The sequence below is a fragment of the Mchenga conophoros genome, linkage group LG2 (assembly GCF_057382185.1).
Source record: "Mchenga conophoros isolate Kocher_MC1m ecotype Shallow Benthic linkage group LG2, M_conophoros_male_GT1.1, whole genome shotgun sequence".
NCBI classification, from domain to species: Eukaryota; Metazoa; Chordata; class Actinopteri; order Cichliformes; family Cichlidae; genus Mchenga; species Mchenga conophoros.
The window spans coordinates 35131125-35157676 of NC_140527.1; the positions used below are offsets into that span (position 1 = coordinate 35131125).

At 40.3% G+C, this 26552-nt stretch overlaps 2 protein-coding genes across 20 annotated transcripts in view; one reads left to right on the forward strand and one right to left on the reverse strand.

The window, feature by feature from the left end:
• The first annotated feature begins 1835 nt into the window (after nucleotides 1–1835).
• On the forward strand, nucleotides 1836–13429 carry tex11 (testis expressed 11). Of its 5 annotated transcripts, none has more exons than XM_085243180.1 (29): nucleotides 1836–2026; nucleotides 3158–3270; nucleotides 3567–3651; nucleotides 4130–4209; nucleotides 4293–4373; nucleotides 4483–4602; nucleotides 4830–4910; nucleotides 5034–5119; nucleotides 5196–5253; nucleotides 5345–5440; nucleotides 5526–5607; nucleotides 5852–5930; nucleotides 6062–6213; nucleotides 6383–6468; nucleotides 6765–6902; nucleotides 7116–7161; nucleotides 7289–7413; nucleotides 7967–8052; nucleotides 8691–8744; nucleotides 8825–8895; nucleotides 9007–9084; nucleotides 9196–9266; nucleotides 10740–10853; nucleotides 11065–11131; nucleotides 11307–11456; nucleotides 11565–11673; nucleotides 11777–11897; nucleotides 12485–12652; nucleotides 12997–13429. In XM_085243180.1, the coding sequence occupies exons 1-29, from the start codon at nucleotides 1999–2001 to the stop codon at nucleotides 13066–13068; spliced, it is 2697 nt and encodes an 898-aa protein (XP_085099306.1). In that variant the 5' UTR covers nucleotides 1836–1998; the 3' UTR covers nucleotides 13069–13429. The 5 variants fall into 5 exon arrangements, with proteins under 5 accessions (XP_085099306.1, XP_085099293.1, XP_085099299.1 ...); XM_085243167.1 differs by having other exon boundaries at nucleotides 1837–2026; nucleotides 7059–7161; XM_085243173.1 differs by having other exon boundaries at nucleotides 1838–2026; nucleotides 7059–7161; nucleotides 8855–8895.
• Nucleotides 13430–26552, reverse strand: part of dlg3 (discs, large homolog 3 (Drosophila)) — an 80426-nt gene continuing 67303 nt past the window's right edge. For 5 of the 15 annotated variants that reach the window (XM_085243220.1, XM_085243256.1, XM_085243227.1 and 2 more), the window contains 10 exons: nucleotides 22884–22998; nucleotides 20533–20709; nucleotides 20348–20423; nucleotides 19630–19732; nucleotides 18128–18169; nucleotides 17866–17916; nucleotides 17421–17782; nucleotides 17193–17302; nucleotides 17015–17106; nucleotides 13430–16629 (listed from right to left, as the gene is read on the reverse strand). In XM_085243220.1, coding sequence (XP_085099346.1) covers nucleotides 16523–16629; nucleotides 17015–17106; nucleotides 17193–17302; nucleotides 17421–17782; nucleotides 17866–17916; nucleotides 18128–18169; nucleotides 19630–19732; nucleotides 20348–20423; nucleotides 20533–20709; nucleotides 22884–22998 — 1235 coding nt within the window. In that variant the 3' untranslated portion in view covers nucleotides 13430–16522. Of the gene's footprint in view, nucleotides 16630–17014; nucleotides 17107–17192; nucleotides 17303–17420; nucleotides 17783–17865; nucleotides 17917–18127; nucleotides 18170–18918; nucleotides 18965–19629; nucleotides 19733–20347; nucleotides 20424–20532; nucleotides 20710–22883; nucleotides 22999–26552 lie in introns of all 15 variants that reach the window. The other 10 variants (XM_085243254.1, XM_085243242.1, XM_085243236.1 and 7 more) reach the window with 5 other exon arrangements.

The following is a 26552-nucleotide window of genomic DNA, read 5'->3' on the forward strand; positions in this document are numbered from 1 at the left end:
GAGGGCACTTTGTTCTTTACACCTGTAAATGGCAGTAAAATGGGAGTCTTTTTAATACTATTATTAATGTTTTGTGTGATTTGAAAAAGAATCATAATTCAAGTTGAAAATTGAAAAAGCCTTACCTGATCTCCTCTTTCTGCTTAGCTCTGATGCCCCCTCTTTTCCTGATACCTGTTGCCAGAAAGAAACCGGAAAGTTTTATGTACTGTGACTTACAACTAGATTTTTGGTTTTACACATAAGATAAATTGTTTTGTAACCATAATATCAGAAGGAGTTGGCGAGATAATATTACAGTCGCATGTCCGTCTATGATACCTATGATATTCTGACTATGATACCTGTATTAACAACCACAAGTAGAGACACCTGTACACTGAAAAACAGAACAGGTCTCTGTTCGTGCATTTAGAATTACTAATAAAAAAGATGGATGTGCTTTTGTGGTAACATTACAACTTACAGTCCAAATACCAATTGACTATTTTTTTATTTGTTGCCTGGCAAGCTCTCTTTTTCTGTGTTATCCTGATGTCTATATCTAAAACAAATAATAAACCCTTAATTTCCCACACTAGTTACTATAAGTACAGGTAATTTAATCTACTTGCCAAGCATGTGATGACTGGAAAATGTCATTTGGCAATAAATGTAAACAAGTGCACTAAGCCAGTCTTATAAGGCTTCTTAGATTTACCAAGAAATAAGGGCTTATACTTTCCCCCCCCCTTTTTTCCTTCCTTTATAACAGTAAGTATAATATCAACCATAGACTTTATTTAAGAGCTACTGGTGCCAACATGCGATCAATACCAGTTAGTGTTGGCAAAGTTAAAACTTAGAGCACTCCCTGTCAAAACATTTAGTTTTTGACAGAACTCCATTATCTGTAAGCAAACTTTGATTTGTACACTGCTAGCAATTCAACTTTGCAGTGAGTTGAGCTGACCTTAAAATGACTGAAAAATCAAATTTAATATGACTTTACTGCCTTATTTTATGTTCCCAGAAAGCTAAAGCCCTGCATAGCCTGGATCATCTTGTGCTCCAGTAGATGACCCTTCTCTCAAAAGTCCTTGCTGATTCTTATTTCTGTTTTAATTATTTTTAAATTGAAATACTACATAAACATAAGCCATATACATAAAACACTACACAACACATACATAGACCAAGGTAGATAATGGAAATGAAGGGAAAAAAAGACAAATCATTTTCAACAGTTACATTTCTTTGACCTTCATATCAACATAGTGTTGCATCTGCAAATATATAGAAATCTTGCTTTTATAATAAATATTTCTCTTTAAACATGTCAAAACTGTGCAGTTTTCCTTCTTTCATTATATTGTATAGAAATCCGAATGCACACAATAAAATCACAACTCAAGGATTTGATAATATAAATGTCTCCTCTAGTTTATGTTCTTTTATAACAGTTTTATATACCTTAAGAGTCAATTTCACCTAATATTTATATAACCTTGTTATCTGATACAATTGGCTGTATGGGAATAGGAGGTATTTTCTTTTTAGTGTTTTTCCATGTGTATTTTATGATGGGCTACATAAGTACAATAGCACTCATCTGTGCTGCAAAACAATAATCTCTAAAAGAAGTTAGTCCCAATCTCCCCATTGCAAAGTTTTGAGATGAACTGTAGGTCTTGTAGGACCTTGCCCCTCTAGCAAATAACTTTCTATAGAAGATGGGGATAAAACAGTAACCAACAGAAGCTGTCTTTATCCCTTTGTTTAATAGTATTTGATATTTGTCACACCTGCAATTATTATCAAGCTAGTATTAGGAACAGCTTAAGGTAGGCAGAATAATTCCCTCTATTGGAGTAATAGCTATTTTCAGTTGTTTTGCTAACCTCGCTCTCTTTTTCGCGGGCTTTTGTGATCGCTGTCAATCAAATGCCAACATTTCAGTGAGGAGCTAGCTGCTAGCACCTAGCCTGACAGATATTTTTATTCCACAAAAAGTTAGACATGGAGGAACTTACCTCAACTGTGAAAAGTGAGTAACTGACTCTTTCTCTTGACCCACCTATTTATTTATTAAAGTGTTTTTTCGAAACCATATTGGGTACCAACTGGAGCTGGAGCTTAGTTGTTAATTTAGCTTCCAACCTAGCTAATTCACAAATTGTTAAGTTGCATCTATTATCTGGACGCCCAATAGCTAATAACAGTTTTGTGCCTCTGGTATATTAGCTAAATGTTACTCAGGCCATGGAAGTAATAGTTATTTTTCTAAAAGATAAAGGGAACTAAACAGGCAAAGTCTGAAAATCCCAAAAGTTGTATTATTAAAACTTACTGCTGTTGGGACTATAGCAAGAAAACGTTAGCCAGCAGGCTGCCATCTACATTTGTAAGTACAAATCTACACCTGGGTAACAATTTGAAACTTTTAAAGCAGTTTTTAATGGAGAGTACATTCTCTTTATTCAATGGGTAAAAAGGGTACTTGAAGACCTTATGTGTATTTCAAACAGGGTCTTAGAATTTTTAAAGAAACTGCTTTGTTATAGACTTTTTATACATTTTGTGCAGCCTGATAATACAGATGATTAGAGGCATAAAACTGGGGTTCATGTTATCCACTAAACTGCTCGTGTTATCTTGGTCACCAGCCACAGTGAATTATCGTTATATTTTACATTATTATAACAAGCTAGCCCCCTAACTTGCTAATATGTAAATGAATACTTTTTTAAAATGGCAACTAATTAACCTAATTTGGGATGTATGACTCATACTTCATTTTAGATTATATTCTACCTTAAAAGATGAACAATCATTAATAATTGTCTTAATATTTCAGTGCTAATAGCCTAACATTAAGACACAAGAGAATATCTGAATTATTTTTGAAATGAGAAAGGACATTAATGTAGTCAAACTGGATTTTAAGACAGATTTTTAACTTAAACAAAAGAATAAGAAAGTGGGGTGCTCTCCATGTCCCACACTTTATTGTCTTGCACAAACAGTATCTGGTTTTCTTTATAGTGTAGAAAATTCGGATATTCTTATTGCATGAAAAATCAGATGTCACTTTTCACTTCAGAAGACAACATGTCCACTGTTACCCTGTTTGTGTCCTGTCAACGTCTGTTTTTGTTGACTTTTTTTTAATACACAGGTCTTACTGAGCTCCTGCTGCAAAAGCAGCTAACAGATTATGATGAAGTGATAGAGAAGCTCTTCTCTGAAGTCCCTGGACTTGAGGCTATGCCCAAAATACCAGATCCGCAGGTAGACAAAAACATGCCAACTTGTTTAACTATACGCCACAAGTCAGTAGTGATGTAAAGTTATAGTATAACTATAAAACCCCCCAAAAAATAAAATAAAATGAAGAATTAACAAATACTTATTGAATAATTTTTTTTACACCGCTAATATTCTTGTTGCTGAATTAATCTAACCTACTACAAGTTATATGACTGTTGCAATAGTTGCATGAAGTTTAAAGACTTTAATTTAATGTAATATTGTTAATACTCATATACAAGAAGCTGGCATAATTTTTTTTGTTGTCGTGTTTACAGCTGGAGGAGTGTGCCATCAAGCTGTGGAACTGGGGAGTTACTAAGAATGTGGGTGTCACAATAAGTACAATTCAAAAAGCCCAAGGTAAATTTGTATTTGTATTGTTCCACCCCTTATTTTTCGTATTTTGCTAGGAAAATAGGAAATATATACAGAAATGCATTTAAACATACAAATGTGCATGGAAATATATAAGACAAAAACTCAGTCTGTACTAACAAGTTTCAAAGTTAATATTTGGTATGAGCACCTTTATTGTTCAACCCATCCTAAATTTTAAAGGTTTTTGTAATTTCTTTAAGTAGTCTTCAGGAATAGTTCTCCAGGCTTGTTGAAGGAGATTCAAAGCTCTTCTTTGGAAGTTGGCTGCCTTTTTTCAGTTCTCTGTCAAGATGATCCCACTTTGATCCCATTTTGACTTTAATAATATTGAGGTCTGGACTCTGAGGAGGCCAGTCCAAGACTGATTGTGTTCCACTGTGCATTTTTCTATGCTTTATTACAGTGGTAGTATTTTGGGATCTTCTCTCCTCACATTCAAATACTCTCACTATGCTTACAGTGCGTCATGTTGCATGCAGTCTGTTGTACTGCTGTGAGCCTGAGAACCCAACAGAGGGCACCATTCGCAAGCAGATTCTGGTAAGCAGTACTGAAGGCAGCCTCTGTGAGTGCCCAATGTTTCAGGAGGACAAGGCATGTTTGTCAGTGTCTAATCTTTACAGATGGCCAGCAAAACAGGGAGAACCTGGCTGGACTGCAAAAATCCCCAGATGGCAGATAAATACTTAAGCCTTGCTGTCAAGGTGAAGAAGAAAATAACACTCATACTGATAGTCTCTTAATTCTGTGTAGGTTTTGAAGCAAACACAAATACCATGTTTTTAGAAATGACTCAGAATCGAATATCTCCAGAGCCTTGAAATCCTCTACAGCCAACTGATGTCCAGAGGCAATGGCACAGCTGACATCAGTTCATCCAAGGAGGATGTGGAGAAGGATCTACTTCGAATTCTCTCATACCAAGCAGAATCGGTGAGCTGTGGCGCATGTGATGTTCGACACCTTCGATGTGAATATTTGTTCTTGTGATATTTGGCAGCTTAGGAAGTGCCATTCTGACAGACTTGCAGTGTGAAGTGTGAGACAGCTAAAATGTGAACTGAGAAACAATGAGAGGGGTAAATTTCTGACAGCTAATAGGGAGTATTATATTGTTTGCTGACATTTAATTATAAGTTCAGATCTGTTCTCCTTTACAGGCCATAACTCAAGGCAATAACAAAGAGGCTGTGGCCTACATTCAGCGTTGTAAAGACATGTTGCTGCGACTACCAAAGGATGTAAGAAAAAAGGCCATCTGTTGCTATTATAACAACACTATATATTGATTTTTCACTTTTACACTACATATTGTTATGGGATGTGTGGGGGATGTTAACTGTGATTATACTTTCTCAATACAGACTGCGTACCTCTCCCTAATGTGCTACAACTTTGGAATAGATGCTTACAATGTGAGGAAGTATGAAGACACTGCTTTTTGGTTGAGGTAATATTCTAATGTTCATTTTCCCAAGAAAAATGTTGATAAAGGTTGCAATCGAAGAGAAATGTTTCCGTTTCAGTCAAAGCTATGATATCGGGAAAATGAATATGAAATATGGCCCTGGATCTGAAGTTTTGGTAAGACAGTACAATATAAACTTTCATACAAACATGACTGTCATTTAGAATTACAATTGTAATAAAAGTGATGTTAATTTCCCTACAATAGGCCAAGGCTTTGCGGCTCCTCGCCACTGTTTATTTGGAGTGGGACTGTGAGAAGTTTGCAGAGAAGGCGGTCAACGCTGTTAGCTTAGCAAACAAGGTAAAACATTAGGAATCATTTTTAGATTGTTATTTATATAAGCAGAGGAATCTTCAGCTTTTCAGCTAATTGTGTAATTTGACAGGAATGCGTGAGCACATATGGACTGTACTTAAAGATCAAAATACTCCTGAGATGTGAGTCATCAGACAGTGACTTCAGAGCAGGTTAGTTGATACCACAACCAGAACATATTGAGTTATTTAGACAGAATTTGATTGGTGCTGCAGTGGGTTGTTAGTCTCCAAAGTGATAAAACTGTGGGTTAGGTGTTCTCTTAGAGCTGTTCTGACTACAGTAGCAATAGATACTTATACCGAGAGCCTTGGAAAGAGTTAATATGTCTCTGTAGATGACTTCAGCAGAGTTACAAATGCACATTAAAAAGCATTTTTAAAAATTCATTTTCAGGACTTAATGAGATGCTGGAATCAGAAGTTTCTCTTGAGCTGTGCCTAAGCACAGTGAAACTATTAATCTCTGAAAAGAGGTAAAAATCTTTGTTTGTATGGTAATAATTCCCATTAGTTTTTTGTAGAAATATATAATACAGAAAGAAGCATCTTTTTTTTAAGTCTCAGGCATATTTTATCGATCTGAATATGTCTGTTATTTTTCTAGAGAAGCGCTGGCTTTTGAGTATTTGAAAAGTGTGTGTCAGCACTTTGAGACATCCCCTGACCTGGGAACTGCTCTTGTCTTGCACATTGAGCTGCTGCTGCAGAGAGGCAAAGAGCTGCTGGGCAAACAGAAGATTGAGGATGTTATCACTGGTACTTTATTTTTGCTATCAGTACTATAATAAATCTAAATTAAGACAGAAAAAAACTAAATTGCATGACAAATACTATATATTTATCACTGCGTATAGTATTAAAAAGAATGAATAATACTTTAAATGTGCTACTGTATTAGTATGATCATTTTTTTACACCCACATAGGCCACTGTACAGGCAAACAGCTGACCACACAGGCTCTTACAAGTCTCCATGTCTTGCTGTGGGATAAAGCATCCAAGTACTTTGAGGTACACATCTATTCACAATGCATTTTAGAGTCCATACAGACATGCATACTTATAAGCATGTTCACAATCTGCAGTGTTGCTTCACAACAGGCAGGTGGCCACAAAAAGGTCCACCTAACCCTTGTTAGGTATTGTTTGATGTTTCCTTATAAAACAGCATGTGTATGTTAGAAGTTTTCCTATAGTGTTAGTTCTTGTTTTCTGAATTTCCACCATAAGTAAGTAGTTTATTTAGCATAGGTTCAGTGTAGAGCTTTACTTTTCACATGGACAAAAGTTTAACTTTGTGTTTCCAGGCTGGAAGCTATTCTGAGGCTCTTCAGTGGTATAACTACTCCTTAAGTCTCTTCAAGGGAGGTCAAATGGAGCCCAACTTAGCCAAACTGCAAAGAAACAGAGCTTCCTGCTTCCTAAAACTTAAGCAACTGGAAAAGGTAAGAGAACTTGAGGCTGCTGTAGTTGGTAATTTTAAGAACACCAGTATTTATATGTCACTAGTGACAACTGAAGGTGTCCCTGGCATATTTTTTTTTACAGTTACTGCATGCAAATATGTTTTCATCTGTATTAAAAATCTTAATTTTTGTAAGGCCAAAGAAGCAATTAAGGAAGCACAGAGATGTGATCCAGACAACATTTTTACTCAGTTTAGCGTATACAAGGTGGCTGTGCAGGAGAATGAGGCAGAGAAAGGTACCTAAAAAAGATTACTTACTGGGACTGGGGTGCTTTATAAATCATACTAGTGTTGCCATAATAACAGCAATATTTTCACCATATTATTTTTGATGATGTGGCTGATTTATTTATTTTTTGCTAGCCTCAGGTGCATTGCATGCAATGGGACGTCTGTCCAAGAATCCTGTAGCCTGTGAGGACAGACTGCTGGTGTCGGAGGATGCTGCTTCCAATCTCCTGAGTCTGGCTGCTCAGATTGCTCTGGAGGTAGAATTTATCACAGGACTCATTGCTCGTTTCTGTACACCAGTCCTTCAGTTTAGGTCTGATTGAGTTATTATTACATTTCCCAGTCTTATGATGATATAGCGCCTCATCAGTGCTATTTGCAGCTTGGACAGAAACTGGCAGTTTTTGTGAGTGGGAAGTTGATGAGGGATTATGTCCTTGTCACTGAACTCATACTGGTTCCTGTGCAGAAGGGGCTGAGAAGAATAGCATCACTGAGAAGATGATCGAGCATGTTAAACCTTTCCAGGAAAATGTCAAAGCCAGCTGGGATCAAAGATAAAGCTTAAATATTTTTCAACTCTTGTTCGTGTAGACTTATACTGCAGTCCTTCCTCAATAGTTACATACTTTATACTATTATACAAAAAGAGGTGTGACTGTAACTTTCCCCAGCTATTATAATCAATAGTTTCAGTTATTAAATCAGCTTGAATTTTCTTTAGTGTACTATGTGATTCTGATGCGCATCGATAAGTATTGGTGGTGGGTGGCATTAATGGTGATGAGAAAGTTTCTAACTCTGTGACAGAATGGACAACAGGAAACCGCCATGAAAGCACTGGAGATTTTGTGTGAACACTCCAAAGATCAAGCACAGGTTCTGGTTGCTCTGAGGTATGTGAAAACTTAAGGATAACCTAAAAAAAAGAAGCAACATTTTAACCTCACTTTTATTAAAATAGTATCTAACATGAATGATATGATGTGACAGTATGTAGCCAAAAACAGATTGAGTACAGAGCCTTACACATAAGGCTGTTATTAAATAAACATACAGTTACATACACTCATCATGAGCACAAAGAACATTTTAATTTGGTACTTTAATAATTTGAAACCCCGAGTTAATATTCACGGTAACTTAAAAAAATAAAAATAAAGCTTCCACTTGTGAATAATTGCGTTTTTTTTTATTATGTGCTTGCATTCTTATTGTCTTGATTTGGATGCAGTCTTAGATACGTATACATTTGATGCTAATATCTAACTTTGCTAATGGATATCATGTTTGGTTTTTGAGATCTGAAAATAATGACTCATGTTTAAATCTCGAATTGGGTCATGATGGTACTGCGTCACACATTTAGTAGAGGTGGCTCAGAGATTGTATTTAGTCTCATAGTTTTCCACACACCTCTATGATCCACTGACCTATATTCCCTCACATTTTCACTGAAAGTATGTCTCTGTATAATACAGTTAGTAGGTGAAAGAAAGGAGGTCAACGCCAATTTCTTCATTCATCTTTTTAGGTGTTTGGTTCGGCTTGTTCTCTCCACAATAGAAAAATTGAGTGATGAAATAAGGTGAGGCGAGAAAGAGGGAAAATACCAAATGTTTTCATATTTCAAATTGATGCTGATTTAACTGAAAAAAACAACAACAGATCTACATTTCCTACATTCATTCCATGCAGTGATGTAAGTCTGGATGTCTTGCTGCCGCATCTAAAAAAGGGTAAGTGCAAATCCATGAGGGTTTAATTGCATTGTGAGTGGAAGTGTCTCAACTACAGTGTCATGTGTTGTGCGTCATAACCCTCGGATGTTTTCTTTGCCGTCACTTCAGCTCTGCAGACAATTTCACACCCCTCTCACATGACTGTCGATCAACGCACAGAGGAAGCTAACTGGTTCAGAAAGATTGGTGCTAAGATTCTTTCTCTTCTTTTCACTTCAATCTAACGTGGTGTGCTATGACTTAAAATCTTGCAGCACCTTCATTTTGTCTGTGTGCTCATGTGTGTCCTTGTTACAGCTTGGAACTTGGCTTTGCAGTGCGAGAGCAGCCCTGACAAAATGAGAGATTTCTTTGTGCTCTCTTACCAGGCAAGTGTCCTTTTTAGCTTTGTCAGGTGAATTAATCAATGTCTGCTCTATGTGGGTGTAGATCAAAAGCACCTGAACAGGAATAAACATTGCTTTATAAATAGAAACGTATCAGTTTACACTCACAATAATATGTGTTCCTTAACCTTAGCTTTAATGGAATACATACCATTACATTTGGATCTATAAAGTTTGATTTCTGCCAGCGATTTTCTCATGTCTGATTTACATACATGCCCTGATGCCTAAAAGTACCCCATATACAATTATTTTGATCTTATTTATAAGAAATTCAACTTACTAGTGGGCGATCGTGACTCAAGAATTGGGAGTTCGCCTTGTAATCGGAAGGTTGCCTGTTCCTTTGTCTCGGTCGTTGTGTCTTTGGGCAAGACACTTCACCCGTTGCCTACTGGTGGTGGTCAGAGGGCCCGGTGGCGCCAGTGTCTGGCAGCCTCGCCTCTGTCAGTGCGCCCCAGGGTGGCTGTGGCTACAATGTAGCTTGCTATCACCAATGTGTGGATGACTGGTTGTATAAAGTGCTTTGGGGTCCTTAGGGACTAGAAAAGCGCTATACTTACTTTGACTTTTGGTTAAACGTAGTCAGAATTTAAATACAGTATTTTAGGAATACTTTCCTACATTATATGTACAAAACTATGGACCCACCTACACATTACACTTACATGAGCTTTATGACCACTGATCCCCTCTTTGCACCTATAGCAACTTCCACGCTTCTGGGAATGTTTTTTGCAAATGTTGGAGTGTGTCTGTTGGAGTTTCTGCCCATTTAACTATGACTGATGCTGGACATCACAGTCTCCATTTTACTTCAGTCCTAAAGGTGTTTGATGATGGCAGCGAAGACCTACCACACCAAAAATTATCCAGCCACACGTTAATGGACCTGGCTTTGTTCTTTTGGGAATAGTTATGCTGGAAGAGAAAAGGGTCTTTTCCAACCTCTTCCCATAGATTTGGAAGTGCAGAATTGTCAAAAATGTCTTTGTAAGCAGAAGCATTAAGATTTCCCTTCACTACTGCTAGGAGGTCCAGGCAAACCTCAAAAAACAACCCCATAGCTTTATTGAATTCAGTGAATAAGAGGTGTAGCCTAATACTTTTGTCCATGTAGCGTATCATGTGTTAGTTCCTTTGTCATACGTGCTTAAATGTCTATTCACTGTGTCTAAATGTCTATTCTGACAGTGGCTGTGCTGTGTTCTTATTCAAACTGTAAAAACTGAGTCTTTGCTGCCTACAAACGAAATGAACTACAAAAATATAAGCCCACAGATTATGATGTTACTGGAAGATTTTTAAAAGTTATATTTGTCTATCTGTACTTTGTGCCTACCTGTCAGTCTCAAACTCTTGAAAAAGAGAACTTGATCTCAATGACAGAGCTTTTTTAAATAAAAGAATAAATAAATATTAAGGCTACATGTGTGTTTCTACATGAACCTATAGTTCTCCCAGCTGTGCCCACCTGATCGCACTCTCCTCATGGGCCAGAGGACATGTCTGCTAATGGCTGCTGCTGCTTCTTTGGAGCTCGGCAGGAAGTCTTCTCACCCTACCCAGGTGTGCCACCCACTGCCCATCTCCTACATTTAGCACACTCTCACTCCACATGGATGGAAATTTACCAAGACCAGTGGAGAGGAGAGGTGACTAACAACATCATTGGTGCTAGCGTAGGTGTTTAATTTGAATCCCCCTGCCTTTGAAAAGGAACTAAACACTAGGTGGCGATGATTAATCCAGAATGCTTTGCATGTTTGTCTGGTTCCAGGAGTTCACTCAGACTCTGGAGCACATTCAGATCTGTTCAGAGGTGTGGAAAACCCTGAAAGCATCAGGTGCATTTAGCAGCTACACTATTCAAACTAAAAGCAATTTTTATTTGCAAAGTGTAAACTATTTAAAACACAGAAAAGGAGAGTTAAACACAGTTATATGTTATTAAAAAGCTGACATAATTTTTTAAGTCTACTTCATGAAATTGAGCTATAAAAATGTATTCTCAATTTACAGGAAGCTTTCCAATGGACCCGACAGATTCTCTACTACTGCTGTATGAGTTTGAAGCTCGTGCTAAACTGAATGATCCCATAGTTGAGGCAATACTGGAGTCTGTGTTGGAGCTTGAAAGTGTTGAACCCAAAATGTTAGAGACCATGGCAGGTTAAAAAGACCCTCTATTATTAATCATGTCTGTGCTGAAATACCTAAAGAAACACATCAGTGTTTTCAGTATTCACTCTATGCTCTAATTGTCTTTCCTTTATGTAGCCTTGGCAATGGAGCCTCCAGCCTATTTCCCTCTGCTGTGCAAGAAGGCCTTGAGGGTTGCTCTCTTTCTGCACAAGAAACAACCACAGGCTGACCTGGCGCACTGCAGGCACAACCATCACTACCTTTAGCATTTCATTAATGAGCATTTTTTTTCTTTTTAGATTTTTAATGAATAGGTTATTGACTATTTTTCTGTGTCCTCATCTTAGCAAGTGTGTTCACAGCCTTATCAAGCTGTCCCTCCCAAGTGGCGTGTCAGAGGTGGAGGCCCATGTGCTCGAGGAGGTGTGGAACTACTACGAGGAGGCCCTGTCTATCATTGCAGCCGCAGTGAGTCAGCACCAATCACACACCGACATCCCTCGGCTCCCACCTCCTGTTCCCTCCAACAGGAATGCTCCTGCTATATAATTCACCCCCTCTTTTCCACTCCATGCTTGCCTGCTGTTCTAGAAGCCTCTTTTTATCAATGGGCTATCAGCCGCACTCCAATTAGCAGATGCTTCCATTCACCACCCCTTCCTGCCAATTTGAATGTTAATGCGCTGTACAAGTTGTCACACTGCCGGTGAGCTACAGCTCTGAAAGAGACATGAAATTATTGAGACATTATGCAGCTTTAGAGGCAGCGCACATTTCCCCTTTCATATTGAGTTATTACTTGAAAGATGTGGAATTCTTTGGATCAAAGTAAATGGACAAGATTAAAGTGTTGTGAAATATGAATGAACCGTCTCCACTGAGTTTGTTTCATGCTCTGTTTTTATGACTTACAAGCATAAGTAAATGTTAATATACAAATGGACAGGATTTGATGAAAGTTTACTTGGCATTTGCTGCCTCAACCCACTGAAAATGATTTGTACAAGACAGTAACCCAGGTGGCCTTTTGAACATCTTCCTGCTCTTCTCCGTAGCCGGACGACTTCCCAGAGATGGAGACCTTGTGGTTGCTGACTCAGGCTTGGAACACTGGGATTTTGCTGTACAGCTTGGCTCAATACCCCGAAGCTGAGAAGTGGTGTGGCCTGGCCATGAGCTTTGTCCGCCACCTGGGATCTCTACAGGAGAGCTATGAGACACAGGTAGAGGACTGGTGGAGAGAAGGAAGGGGATGAAACACTGGGTTGATAGTAGCTTAAATCATCCTGCTGCTTTGTTAAATACAGATTTTTGGCAGAATTAAATCTACATGTCATTGTACAACTCCAGGGTTGCTCATCAAAATACACCAATTATAGTTTTGAAGTTAGCTCAAGGAACTTCACCAGAGGTGATCCTTTAAGTATTGCAGCTTTGTCAAGAGAAAAGTATGGCAATAAAACACAGTCTCATAAGGTTAAACTGGGACACAGCAATGAAAGTAACTGCTCCATTGTATAGAGGTATAAAAAGCTTAGTTATACAGCTGTTATTTATGTACCCACAGATGTCTGGTCTCTACAGCAAAATCCTGGACAGATTGGACAAAGCACAGAAAAATGTCAACATGAAAGAATAGACAAACAGGTATAGGTCAGCTGTCGGGAGCCTGGTGCACGCCTGTTCTTCGGGGAAACCTACCTACGTTTATTCAGTTCAGTTTTCAACACCCTAACGTTCTCAATGTTATGAGAAACATTTACCAGAAATTCCAGTTTGGTATGTTCTTTTAAATTATTTTAACTGTGGTGTATTCTGGTAGACTAGTACATTCATTTCTGGTCTGATTCTTACCTGAACATTTGTTCTAAGCTCCTATCCATTTATACTTTTCCAACAGAAACTAAAAAAAAATAAATTAAATAAATCTACCACTGCAGTAGTTGTTTTTAAAGCCAATCTGTATCCCAAAGTAGAATAAAAGGCACATTAAAATCATATCTGAGTCACATATTTTATTTTCAAACAAATAAACTCTTGTCAAGTCCCAAAATAAAACCCAAACAAAAGTTGCAGGACTGTGTTCCCTCATGACTAGGACAGGGAAGACCATGAGGCCGAGTGTCCTGATAGGCTGTACTACCTGCAGTGACAGGAAGGAAACTACTGTACAATCAAAGGGTTCATGTTTGCAAGCACTTACTGCACAGATGTGCTATAACATAAACATATCATCACCCAAAAGTACAAACAAGAACCCTGTCCCCCCACCCAAAAAAATAAAAGTATATATGTCGTCATTTCTCTCATCAGAACAAAGACCCTCGTCAATTATACACACACAGAGGCATTCAGGTTCCATCTTATCACAACCTCAATGGAAAAGTGTAAAATGAAATCAAGTTCTTTGGGCTTTGACATGGCTGACTGAGGTATGAATACCACACACATTGTTAACAGTCAGCTGTATTTCAACTAAACGCCAGAGTGGACCAATTCTAAACCTCTAATAATGTACTGATCAATGCTCCTGCTTCCTGTGATATTGTGTAGGTTTCTGCCTGCATCACTTTATTTTACAATATATTGTTTTTTTTAAAATCTATACACCCAGACACGTTCCACAAGAAATCACATGTAGACAGGCCCTACTTGAGGGAACTGAATTCCCAACTGACTAGTTAGTGTTCCAATAGGCATTTGAAGAGAAATACCAACAATACAGCACATTTGTATGGAAATTATATCTCAAGAGTAGCTCAAACTTTACTTACCTGACATTTGTGGTCTATAAAACATGTTTGTCCCAGTTTGATTCACACATGCATGAAGCACAGGTGAGGGGGATCTGCTGGGGGCTTATTTACATCGTACAGCTACCACACCCTTTGAAACAGTCTGCAAGCAGTTTATAAATGGCTCTGTTCCCTTCGGTAATTCCCTGAACTCTGGTTTTGACACAGGTAATGACAGCTGGTTTAGCAGTGGTGCCTGGCAGGTGGGCACACCTGTTCAGAAAATGCCTGCAGGTACAGGTGCTCTGTGGGTGGGAGAGAGCAAGGGACCCAGGGGTCTAGGTTAACACTTCTTGTTTGGGTCTGGCTCTCTGAGGAGAAAAAAGAAGTATATCCCTTTGCACTCTTCCCAAAAAAAAAAAAAAAAAAAAAAAAAAAAAAAAAAAGCTGAGGAAGAAAGCAAAAGCGTTCACAGGGTCAAGGGCCACAGCACTCCTCCTTCAGACGTGCTCTCTCACATGCACACATTAACGTATAGTGCCAAGATATGCATGGAAGGATGGTGCAGGTCATTTCAATCCTGGTGACGCCACAAAGCAAACTCAAAGGTTACCAAACTGATGGCCTTGAACAAGCTCCCAGCCTTGCAGAAAAAAGACAGTACAGCCCGATTACACTGTCCACTTGGAAACAGCTTTAGCTAAGCAACAGTGCCTTTGAGTAGTTTGTTCACATTTGACAACTGTGCAATCGCCCAAACGTGGCTGTTCAGTCACGGGGAAATGGTATCTGTATGTTAAGATTCCTGAGCTGGCCAAGCTCACCCCCAGACGTGCCAAGAGCTCAACACAGTGCTTCAGCACCTGCCAACAATAGATTAAGAATTCATCGATTTATAGATGCACAAAGCGTAGGTTTTCTCAAACCCAACTTTAGTGTTTTTGGTTGGTGGACGGGGGAGGGGGATGGGGGGCAATCGAAAACAGGTTATAGTTACTCTAATATTTAGGACATCCAATACAATTATTGTCTTGTTCTACCCGTTTTAAGGCCACCATCATGGCGGCAGATACGACAGTACCGTGTGACCAATCAGAAGAGAATCCTCTGGGAAGGCAGAGAGTGTAATAGGGTGATCTGCTGCTCAACATGAGTTGGGAGGCTCTGGTTATCCAAATTGCAATCCATTGGCCAAATTCTTCTTTAATTATAAAGGAAGAGGGTTGAAATACAGGGGAGGGAAAGTGCCAACAGAGGCAATTTTTTTTCCTTCTTTTCTTAATCTATTGCACTCAAGTCAGGCCTCCTGACAGTTGGAGGTCACAAATAGGAAAGATTTTCCTCATCAATTGTGTTCAGCCTCCCTCACAGACAACAGGTAGTCACAAAACAGAATTTGTATTTGATGTAAGGCAGTTTGGTGTTTTGCAGAGAGCCCAGTTACACTTCTCTACCCCCGTCCTTTACACAGAGCAGCTAAAAACCACAAGCAAAAAAAATCCCACAAGAAAAAACAAAAAAAACAAAAACAAACCAAAAAAGGAACTAACAGCCCTCCAAATTGACAATTCTAGTGAAGTGTAAAATGTGTAGTTTTTAATATGTAGTAAAATCTCAGTAGGATTTCATCATTTATTTTGTGATTTCATAATATAAATGTAGAGATTCACAACGCACTTCTTCTTGATCTGCCTCCCAAGATGTCTTTATCAGCTGCAGCACAGACAACTGGCAGATGACCAAACAGCAAGCTGGTTTGTGATAAATAGATCAGTTTGTAGGCTCCTCTACTAATTTCCTCAGTCATTATAAACAAGAGAGATGACTCCTTGAACAGTACCATCAGCAGGGCTCGATTTATCCAGTCTTTTTTAGAAAAAAAAGAAAAAACCCTTTATTGGTCTTCAACTTCTTGTCTTGCGTGTCTTTTATAATGTGATTTGATGAACATTTACAAAGTGTTCCAACTTGGTATGATTTGTCTCTGATCCCCTGAAACTTCTTTTTGAATCCCAACTCCTCTCCAGATTTCTGCAAAACCTTCTGATCTTCAGTCAGTCCCAGTTCACGAAAGGATGTATTCCTTTTCCCTTTTGTTTGCGGTTGTCAAATTCCTTTGGAATGGCATTTCCAGTCTTGAATGGATTTGTTGAGAAACTCATGCAGGGGTGTGCACAGTCACAGTAATGGTGATAAGACTTCTTTTTCATTTAGAGAGTAACATAATGATGACACTAAAACTTGATATGAAACATATCTGCAAAAAGGAGGTGAGGAGAGGGGCTATTTGGGCTTGGGTGGGGTCTCTGGGAGGCAGGAGGGGAGCTCTGTGCCGATGCAGAGAGGACGGCAGGAAGCTCAGAGTTTCTCTGAGGAGGGGATCCAGATGTAGGGCCCAGACTGCTCCTCAATGATTAGCTTGATTTTGTTGTAGATCTCCTCTAGTGAGTCACCCTGTACAATAGCTGAAGGCAAACACAAAGGGAGAGAGGTGTGTTATTTGGTTGCATCAGAACTAGAGTCCCCCCACCCCCCAAAAAGTAACCTAATCAAGAAATTCTTCTGTTGATCAATCAATTCAGTTGTTTTGTGAAGCCAAAAAGCCAAATCATAAACAAACACACACCATCAGGTCATAAATAAAACTTAAAATCATGGATTGAGATTATTCACTGAGGTCATGGCTCAAGGGAGCTGGAGGGTCAATTTCCTATAGACTTACATACAACCACAGAATTCACTGACTTTAGACTTCAATGACAATAAATAACCAGATCACTGAGAAAAAAAAATCAAAACCTATATCCCAAATTGTAAGTACAAATATTTTTTGTTGGCAATGAGACTGACCTGTGAAATACTCCCCAAAGTCTTGCTCCAGTTTAACTGCCTTGTCAAAGACTTTATTGGCCTGCTCATATGTCTGCCTCTTATTCATCTCCCTGAAAGTGACAGTAGTTACGGTTAGTACGACGGACACAGACCAGCTGTGATCTTGATGACAGTATGTACAAAAGCTTCGACTTACATTAGGGCTTCAATGGATTTTGGTTTGATAAAGATGGCAATCGGATAAAGTTGTGCTTGCTGCAGTCGTTTTATGGCATTCCCAGAAACATCCAGAATGCAGTGTTTCCCCTGTAGGCAAGTAGAGAATACTTTAAAATACTCATAGTGGTGAAAATTTAACACTTTCTGATTTAACAGGCCACCCAATCTGGTAACCCAAGCTCACAGAGAAATGCTCGATGCCTACCCTCTCAGCCACAGTTCTGACAGACAAGATGCTTGTCCCATAGAGGTTCTCGTTGAACTGGCCCGCTTCAATAAACTTATTATCCTGGATATCCTTCTCCATTTGCTCTCTCGAGCCCACAAAGTGGTAGTCCTGGCCGTCAATCTCGTTCTCTCGCCTAGGACGAGTTGTATCTGCAGAAGTGAATGGAACAAGTTTATTTTTGTTGCTGCTATTTTGTTTAGCGTACTGTGTAGAGGTGTCGAGTGTTGTCAACTCACGTGGTACACACGAGCCAAACTTGTGGGGGAACTCAGAGATGAGGTCATCATTTATTCTGTCCTTCATTGGGCCCAAAATTATCACAGGTCTTGTGTAGTGGACTGAATCAAAAACAGAGAAGACAAGTGAGGATAAATGTAAAAATCTACAGCATGACAGATTGTGGAGAAGCGATTTCACTTACTTTCCTGTCGAATGACTGGCTCATAGGAAAGAATTGTGTCCTCCTGACCCTCTGTAACAACAAAAATTTTAAAAAAAATAAAATTTTACATCCTGTCTGAAGGAATTACATAAAGCTGCCACAGCTGATAAAACTCCAAAATGAAATATTAGGTTGCAGATATAATTTCACACGTACATTTAAGGACATCTACCGTGTTATTCATCTATGTGGGCAGAGTAAAAGAAACCAGAGAGACCATGAGAAATTAAAGGTGACTCACTCGAACTACTTTCGCTGTCACTTGTGTTGGATGTCAGGCATTCTGCAAAAGCAAGAGAGTTTCAGATCATTTTACAAAACCATAACCACAGTGGCATTCAAGTCAATTCTCTTCCTATGGGTGAAATTTAGTTTCACCTGCCTCAAAGGACAAAAAGGGGAAAAAGAAAAGCACTCTGTTTCTCAGCAACTAGGCCACATAAGAAAAAGGGGAATAACGAAAGCAGAAGTTTGGTTTGGTGCAGCAGCCATGCTCTGGCAGTATTTGGGAAGTGGTTTTAGGTGCAAGCAATAGGAAATTAAGTGCTTCCTGTGTTAACATCCCAAATGACCCACAATCCCCAGGCCAGTGTTTCCTATTGCTAGATCTGTGCCGGTGGCAGCTGATTTCATAGCATAGAAAAGACTGAAAACATACGGCGCTACACTGTAGAGAGAAGGGAGGCAGGAGCTGGTTGACTTTGGGGAATAAAGCAACACCCTGCTCTGGTGATGTATTGTAGCTCTGCGTGACCTTGTATGACAAAACATGTAGAAAAATGATGTGAGACATTCAAAATAAGTGTAATGTTCACCCAGCCTCTCTTGGGAATGCTTTTTATTTAAAATATATATCCACACTGTGAATCTGTGTAGATGTGTGAGTGTGTTTTTTTCTGTGAGCACACAGGTTTGTGTGTGTCACTCTAAATTTTTTTCTTTTTTTGCATTCCCAGCTGGGCCTGCGGAGACAAAGCATTTTTCTCTGAGCTCAGGGGACAGCTGCTTGACACAGTACAACCACACACTTACTCAAACTCTTTGATCCATAAAAGTCATCGCTTAACCCTGGGAAGTCCTAGGTGTCCCGACAGGTGAGAGCAGAAACCAAGAGAAGAAAGCAGACAGGAAGAAGAAGAGGTTAGTGAGAGTTGGGGCAGGGAGAGAGAAAGAGAGAGAGGAGTGCTGTGTAGTGCTCGCCAGGCCCACTGACACACGGCGCTGTGGTACTCATTTCGCCTGAGCTCCACTTTGTTCATAGTAAGCCACGGCCTTTCAATTACACAAGCCCAATCCCATTAAAATGGGATTTTGACCTGTTAAGTGTAAAAGCTTCGGCCTGGTTAATGAGATTCTTCCTGTTGTGGGTCAGTGACTGACTGGGAAATTGATCAGGCCTTATATACAAGGAGTAGCATCACAGCATTAGAAGGCGTGTGTGTTAATACAGCCGAGAACACACCCAGCTGGCAGCACACACAGTTAGAACACTCCTCCGGAGCCCACAGACAGACACACCAGAGAGAACCCCACATCTCCAGCTCAGTGGTGCTGGCTTGTGGCATCTCCCTGGGACAGTGAGAAAGGGATGAGAGTGATGCCATCGCACAAACCATCCCTGGAGGTGAGCGGAAAGATGAAAGTTGAGAAACAGAATTGAAGCATGAAGGGGAAAGAGGATGAAAACAACACCCCTCCCCCACCACTACCACCGCACACCCCAATCACACAGCTGGTACTCACGTTCAGACTCCACCAACTCCTGCACAATATTCTCCTTGCTCTTGTAAAACGGGAACTTGCGTGAGAGGTTGAAGCTTTTTTTGCGCTTTACTTTGACTGGCTGCTATTTGATGTGTGGGTGAGAGAGGGGAGGAAGGGAGGGAGGGAGGGGGGTTCAATGAGAGGGTGAAAACAAAAACAGAATGGGTTTCAATGAAGGTACTTCAACACCCATGCAAAATCAAACAAAAACAAATGAAATGTAAACAAACAATTCACATTAAATAATGAAAATGAAAGGCAGGTAATGGGTGGATATGAATGGCACATCAATGTGAAGGAAACAAGCATGCGTTTACCAAATTAAACATCTTCAATAAATTTAATCCTTGTACCACAGAAAATAATACAGACCAAAATTAAAGCTGATTTATGCTTCTGCAAATTACATCTGAGAGATTGTCGTCTGACAGACGTGCAGACATTTTGCAAGTGCACATTTCTTAATATCACTGAGTGCACGAGCTGTGGAGGTTGCGGAAATCTCTTCCTCTTCGCGGAGCCTCTGGGTAATCTATATAGTAATTCGAGAGCTTTTTGTGCTTGCTTCAGTGAGCAGGTGCTGGTCCCTTTCCCACACTCAGGGGGGAAGTAGGCCATCTCCCTGGGAGCCCAGCAGCAGCTCTGAAGACAGCCGCTCTGGCACCAGGGCAGGGAGCAGCTGGCCCTCTACACTTACCCTGTTAGACTCAATCATGCCTGTCCTGGCGTGGAACTTGACTGTTTTTAACCTGGCCCGCTCCTTCTTCTCCACTCTAGGGAAAGAAAGAGAAATATATCAAGTTCAGGCCGGGCATGAATAGGAGTAATCACATTAGCCTCGTCTGGCATTCGTACACCGCTGCAAATGAAGAGGAGTGATACCTTTTCTTGCTTGGAATGACCCCAATCTGCTCACTCTCTCCGTGAGGTGTGACAAGCCTCGCCTGCCACCACTCATCATCAGAAGCGTTTATGACATGAAGGATATCCCCATAAGAGAAGCTCAGGCCTTGGCTGGGCAGACAGCTGTCCCTCGTTCGATCGTAGTCAAACAAAGCTCTGCAAAAGCAAAGCCTTTGGTTACGCTCTTTCATCTTGTATCTCTGATCAAATTACTGTACTGAGCATTCGAAGTTGGCACAAAATGACAGTTCTGACTCTGCAGCATTACATAATTGCTCTTTGTTACTTTGTCTATTACTTCACATTGCTTGCATGTGGGCTGCGATTTGACAACATTTTAAATATTTGGTATTTAGAAACGCTTTAGCTGATACACAGTACTGTGCAAAAGTTTTAGGCAGGTGAGGAAAAAATGCTGTAAACAAAGAATGGTTTCAGAAATATAAATGATTGTTTATTGGCTCCAAATGTATTCTGCAGCAGGACAACGACCCCAAACATACAGTCAAAGTCATTAAGATGATCACAACATCATCGAGTGTTTCTGGGATTACATGAAGAAACAGAAGGACGTGAGGAAGCCTACACCTACAGAAGATCTGTGCTTAGTTCTCCAAAATGTTTGGAACAACCACCAGTCGAGTTCCTTCAAAAACCGTGTGCAAGTGTACCTAGAAGAATTGACGCTGTTTTGAAAGCAAAGGGCGGTCACAGCAAATATTGATTTGATTTCGATTTCTCTTTTGTTCATTCACTGCATTTTGTTGATTGATGAAAATAAATGATTAACACTTCCATTTTTGAAAGCATTCTTTGTTTTTTCTCACCTGCCTAAAACGTTTACACAGTCCTGCAGTCAGAGATGCCACTCATATTTAGTGACAAAGCCATATACAGTCACACTTGAATCCAACTCATTTATACATTCAACAATCAATTTTTAAAAAAAAATGCAACAGAAAGCAACTTCAGACATTTACTAAGGCATGCCATTCATTTTCATTTGCCGTTGCCGCATACTTTCCACTTCAATAGACCACGTTTACAGTCCAGGTGCGTCACTAGCTTGTCTGACAGGTCAAGCCACAGCTACAACTGAATCTAAAACTACCTGCTTTACAGGTTTAAACTTCCCTTGACCCATAAGCCTATATCTACAGGCTACGCCATACTCTAGTGGACAGACAGACTGAGCTCAACATGCATTTTTCTCCTCTGTTCTAAAGACTTGAGCCAGTCTGCTCCTGCCAACTGAAACTGGGAACGTCAATACATAAAGACTACTGGTGAAACTGTCATGGTGCAATATAGCTTATCTCTTTGTGTGCTTACCAGGGAATCGAAAGCACCTTCAACACAGGCTGAGGAGTGATAATCAAATTCTTTCCTTTAGCTACTTTATGGTACCTTAACACAGACAGTGAGAGCACATGTGATACTTTCAGACTAAAAGATTCCTGAGACTGGGCTGGGTGGACATGGCAGCTCCCACATTAGCCGGCAAAACTAGATAGCTTTTCCTGCATAACTGCGGGCTTAGTCACCTGCACAGGAGCAGGCTAGGCTCTACATGCCTCACAGGAATCAGTGTATATGAGAGGCATTTCTCACGATACTCCTCTGACCATAACAGGCCTCCAACGTAATAACACTTATATACCTTCTGAGACATCCCGATAAGATCCGAGCTACTTTCAGGAGTAGCTTTAATCTGATAGTTAAAAACAACTGAAGAGGCGGCTTGGCCGTCAGAACCGAAAGGGTAAAGTGAAATGAATTAATGCTTCAGCAGAAATATGGGGAAGCATTTTTGACTGCGGCGTTGCATCACACGATCCTTTCACCTTGAGCCCTGCGACTCAATGCATTTATATGAACAGAAGGTTGCCACCTGTTTCAATTCCTAAATGAGCCTCAATCCAGTTTGACAACTTGCCCAAAGTGTCATAACACAGGTCATCTCAACAAGCTCCCCTGTCAGTCGACATTAAACAAAGTCATTGTCATAGCAGGCATCAAAACAACAACAGGGAACGTCTGTTCATCTTTCTTTAGCTGGTGATGAATAGTGTGAACCCAGTAGCCTGAATTAAATGATGTCACGCGAAATGCTTAGCATAAAAAAATAATATTGTAACATGTGATCTATGACATTTATGTCGTGCTGCTACTGTCTAACAGTGTGGCCGATTTTAACAACACGTGTGTTTGGGCTTCATCTTCCCCTGCAGACGAGCTGAGGTTTGTTATGCAATAGTGAGATCTTAGAATTGCATGTTGTGAGTACAAGCATGAGTATGTGTGTGTGTGGGTGGGTGTGCCGACTTTACCTGACATATAGGGAGCGCTTCTCACTAGTGCGCAGGGAGCCTGATCCTGAGCTCATGCTGCTGTTCATCATCTGCTCCCTCAGGTCGTGGATCTTGGACTCAAAGCGACTATACTCTGCGTAGCGAGAAACAAACAAAAACTGTGTCAGCGGCGGGTTCTGGAGAATAAACTTTCCCTTTGAAGTTTTACGGTTAATGCGCTCAAAGTTAACTTGGTGCATTCGATCTTGAGTAAAAAGACCAAACGGGAGCATTGGCCTCTGCCTTCTTGTTTCACTACGGTATAATTGGAGAGCTGTGCCTCAGCCAGTGCTGCAGTGAGCTACAGTAAAGAGAGGAAAGGTTGAGCGAATCCTTAGGCTGATTAATGACCCCAGGAACTGATGGTTTATCACAGATCTGCCTCACACATCCAGTCATCTTTCATGTCAGGTGATTAATTACAGGGATTAATTAGGTTCAACACAGGCTCTTTAGTGTGGTTAAAAAAAGCGAAGGCCTCCAACAATTTCAAATGCATGACCATTTGTCATAGGTGTGTAAATCCAGTTGCTGCTCAGGAGCACAGGGATGATGTATGAATCCACCTGGACCTGCTCATTAAGAAAGCTCTCATTAGCCTGCTGTGCACAGCGAGCTCTGGGGCCGGGCTGCTGGAACGAGCAAGGCCACCGCACCATGCAGCACACTGCCAGATAAACAGAACAGCAGATGCATCCAGAAAAACAAGTAGGCTAAGGTGCTCATGTGATCACACAAAGGATGTGCTGGAGCAGTATAAAGACAGCACTGTGAACAAGCAATTTTGTCATTTAAATGTTTCCTCTACTCCAATGTTTCATGTCGCACAGCTTGCATATCCTCATGAATGTAGCTGTACGCAACTGAATCAAATTATTACTGCCATGTGATGAGATGGAATATTGCTGTAACGATGACACATCTATGCCCTAATATTAATTAACCTATGAAAGAACCAGCGGAAAAGAATCTCATCCAAATTTATTCCACATATCGAGTTGACTGGCATGCCCGCAGGGGTACCTCACAGCTTAATCATCAATAGCTGGCAACACTTCCTGTAATTTGAACAACAAGAGATCAAAGTCCATATTCTGTCAAACAAGCCTGGAAGCAGCCTTGAAAAACAAACACCTACGCCTACAAAGATGATTTAGTTAGTCCAAGCTCGCGGGAAAAATTCTGAGCAGGTGCAAAAACAAGCTTCAGGTTGCTGATCTATAACCCCCTGCCGAAACCAAAAGGATTTTCAAAGCAAACATGGATCCGGCCCAGGCCCGGTGACAGCGCTCCACCCTGATCTCTGCTCAAAGGGTTAACGATACAACAGAGTGACGCTGCAAGGTGAGGTAACCAGACACCGCCTGACTGCCTGTAACCAACAGCAACAGTGTAGCACTCCTAGAACAGGGACAGCGCACACGGAAACAGCCATTCAGACTAGTCCACTTGGCTTTCAGGCACAGGAGAGAGGAGAGAAAAGCAGCACAAGAAGCTGCAGCTTGGGGAAGGAGGGGCCGAGGGAGAAGACAAAGAGTAGCTAAATACAGAGAGACCTGCTTTACAATGCCACCAACCTGAGAACTGTACCAGCAACTCAGGGCAAGTGCACATTAGACAAAGCTAAACGATTAGCTTGATCAAATTCCTAACAGCAAAATGATTCATTTAAGTTCAGTGAGCACTGAAGAGGAGCAGAACTACAATCAGTTTTAAGCCTCTGGGGGAAGATGGGGTGGGAACTATAAGATAACTACAATTTGCTGCCACACCTTCTTGATAATGGTGACACCAGAATACATGAATTCTGCAGTAAATCGGTGTACAGCACAACCCAGTAACTGTAACTGACAGGGGAAAGAAAAACACAACTATAATCAACTTGTGCAAAAAAACTAATTTCCGGCAATTTTGGAGTCAGGTCATATAAAACAATAAGGGAAGTTTAACCTGGTACACATTTGAAAGAGAACCTATAAGCTCCTATTTTAACCTCTAGCAGAATGATTCACGAGCCTTTAGATTGGCTGCCCCTCGCTAACAGAAGGTCTAAACAGACAGTGGGCGGGGCCTCTGTGCTCACAGCCAGAGCTGTAGGTATGAGACCATCATAACAGGAATATCTGCTTTCACTGACATAAAAGCAAAGTCATAGAAAAAAAAAAACATGGAATCAAGAGTTTCGATGTGTTGGCCTCTACTCCTGTTTGTTAAGAGCACTGACCATTAATATCAGCATACCTTTAATATGTAAAATAAGGAAAAGCATTATAGCTCCCCCTTTAAAGCAAACAAACAAAAAGAGCAGGCTGTGATGGTGCTGAATGAGGGTCACAAACCTTCCACAACATCACCACAGGAGAACACCACCACTGTAGTGAAACCTCAGCCCTGTATTGATCGTTAGTCCTGCCTGAAATACCAAGCACGTGGAGCTACAGTAACGCAAACAAATCTTTCATCAGCGCGGCTTGACAGTCTGGATATCAGATGAAAATCTAATACAAATGAGAACAAGCTCAAATCTCCCATAACAACAGCATTTAAGCATGTGATCACTCACAAGTAGAGATGCAAATCAAAGCAATTTATAACTGTGTGCTAGCCATGTTAATAATCAGCCCAAGAGACAGTCTACCCACATGTTTTAGGGGGGAGGGGGTTAAAATATTACCTTGATGTCATCATGTCAAGGTAATTTGAGCAGTAGAAATCAATCCGGTATTTGACTAAGGCATTAAATAAACACCTGTAAACTGTAAAAGCAACTGAGTCACAAGCTTAAAAAAAAAAAAAAAAAAATGTCATCACTCAAAATAGCTTCTCCTGCTGTTTCTCGGACACATGCTATTTAACAAATGACCGACAAAGCATAAAAGAAAAAACAAGAGCTCTTTCATTTCCACTGGCTACATCAAACATTACCAAAGAAACAATCTAACAGGAAATACTTTCAGAAAAACAGAAACAATCCACAATTATCTGATAAGACTCTTCATTTAAGAACAGCTATATCTGTCCGGTTAAGAACAAGTCAGGTTATTGATTGGGACATTCAAGACCAGCCCAGCTCTTGCAGGGGATCAATCCAACATAAATCATTCAGTGACATCTCTGCTCACAAGCCCATCTTTAGCCCAAAATTATAAATGTTAAATCCTGGTTTCTTAAAGCGATTAATACTCATGAGGTAGCCTGTATTTTTAGGAGTGACCCACAGGGGAAAAATAGATAAAAAAAGAGAGACACAGCTAATAGAAACTGGGACTATTCTGCACCTCTCACTCCCACTGCGTGTCCTCATTAGTCGAACAGCTTTTTTATTTTGGGGGACGGTCGCTTCGCTTTTGATCCAGTTATGCAACACAGCAAGCATGTACTTGTAATGTGAGTGTGCGTTATGTTGACAGGAATAGTCGGGCCAGTGAACGTGCACGCCCCCTTCCCCGATATTACAGCGTGGAAGGTACATGTAGACCCTGCCTAAAATATTTCTACAAAAGCCCATAATGCACACTTGTGAGTTTAATGAGGGTGCTCGGAGGGTAACATTTCCTTCACGGCCCTCCTCCCACTCCTTAAATGCAAAGATTCTGGAGTAATTACACTCATTGATGTTGGGGCAGGGCAGCAGTGTGTGGATATACA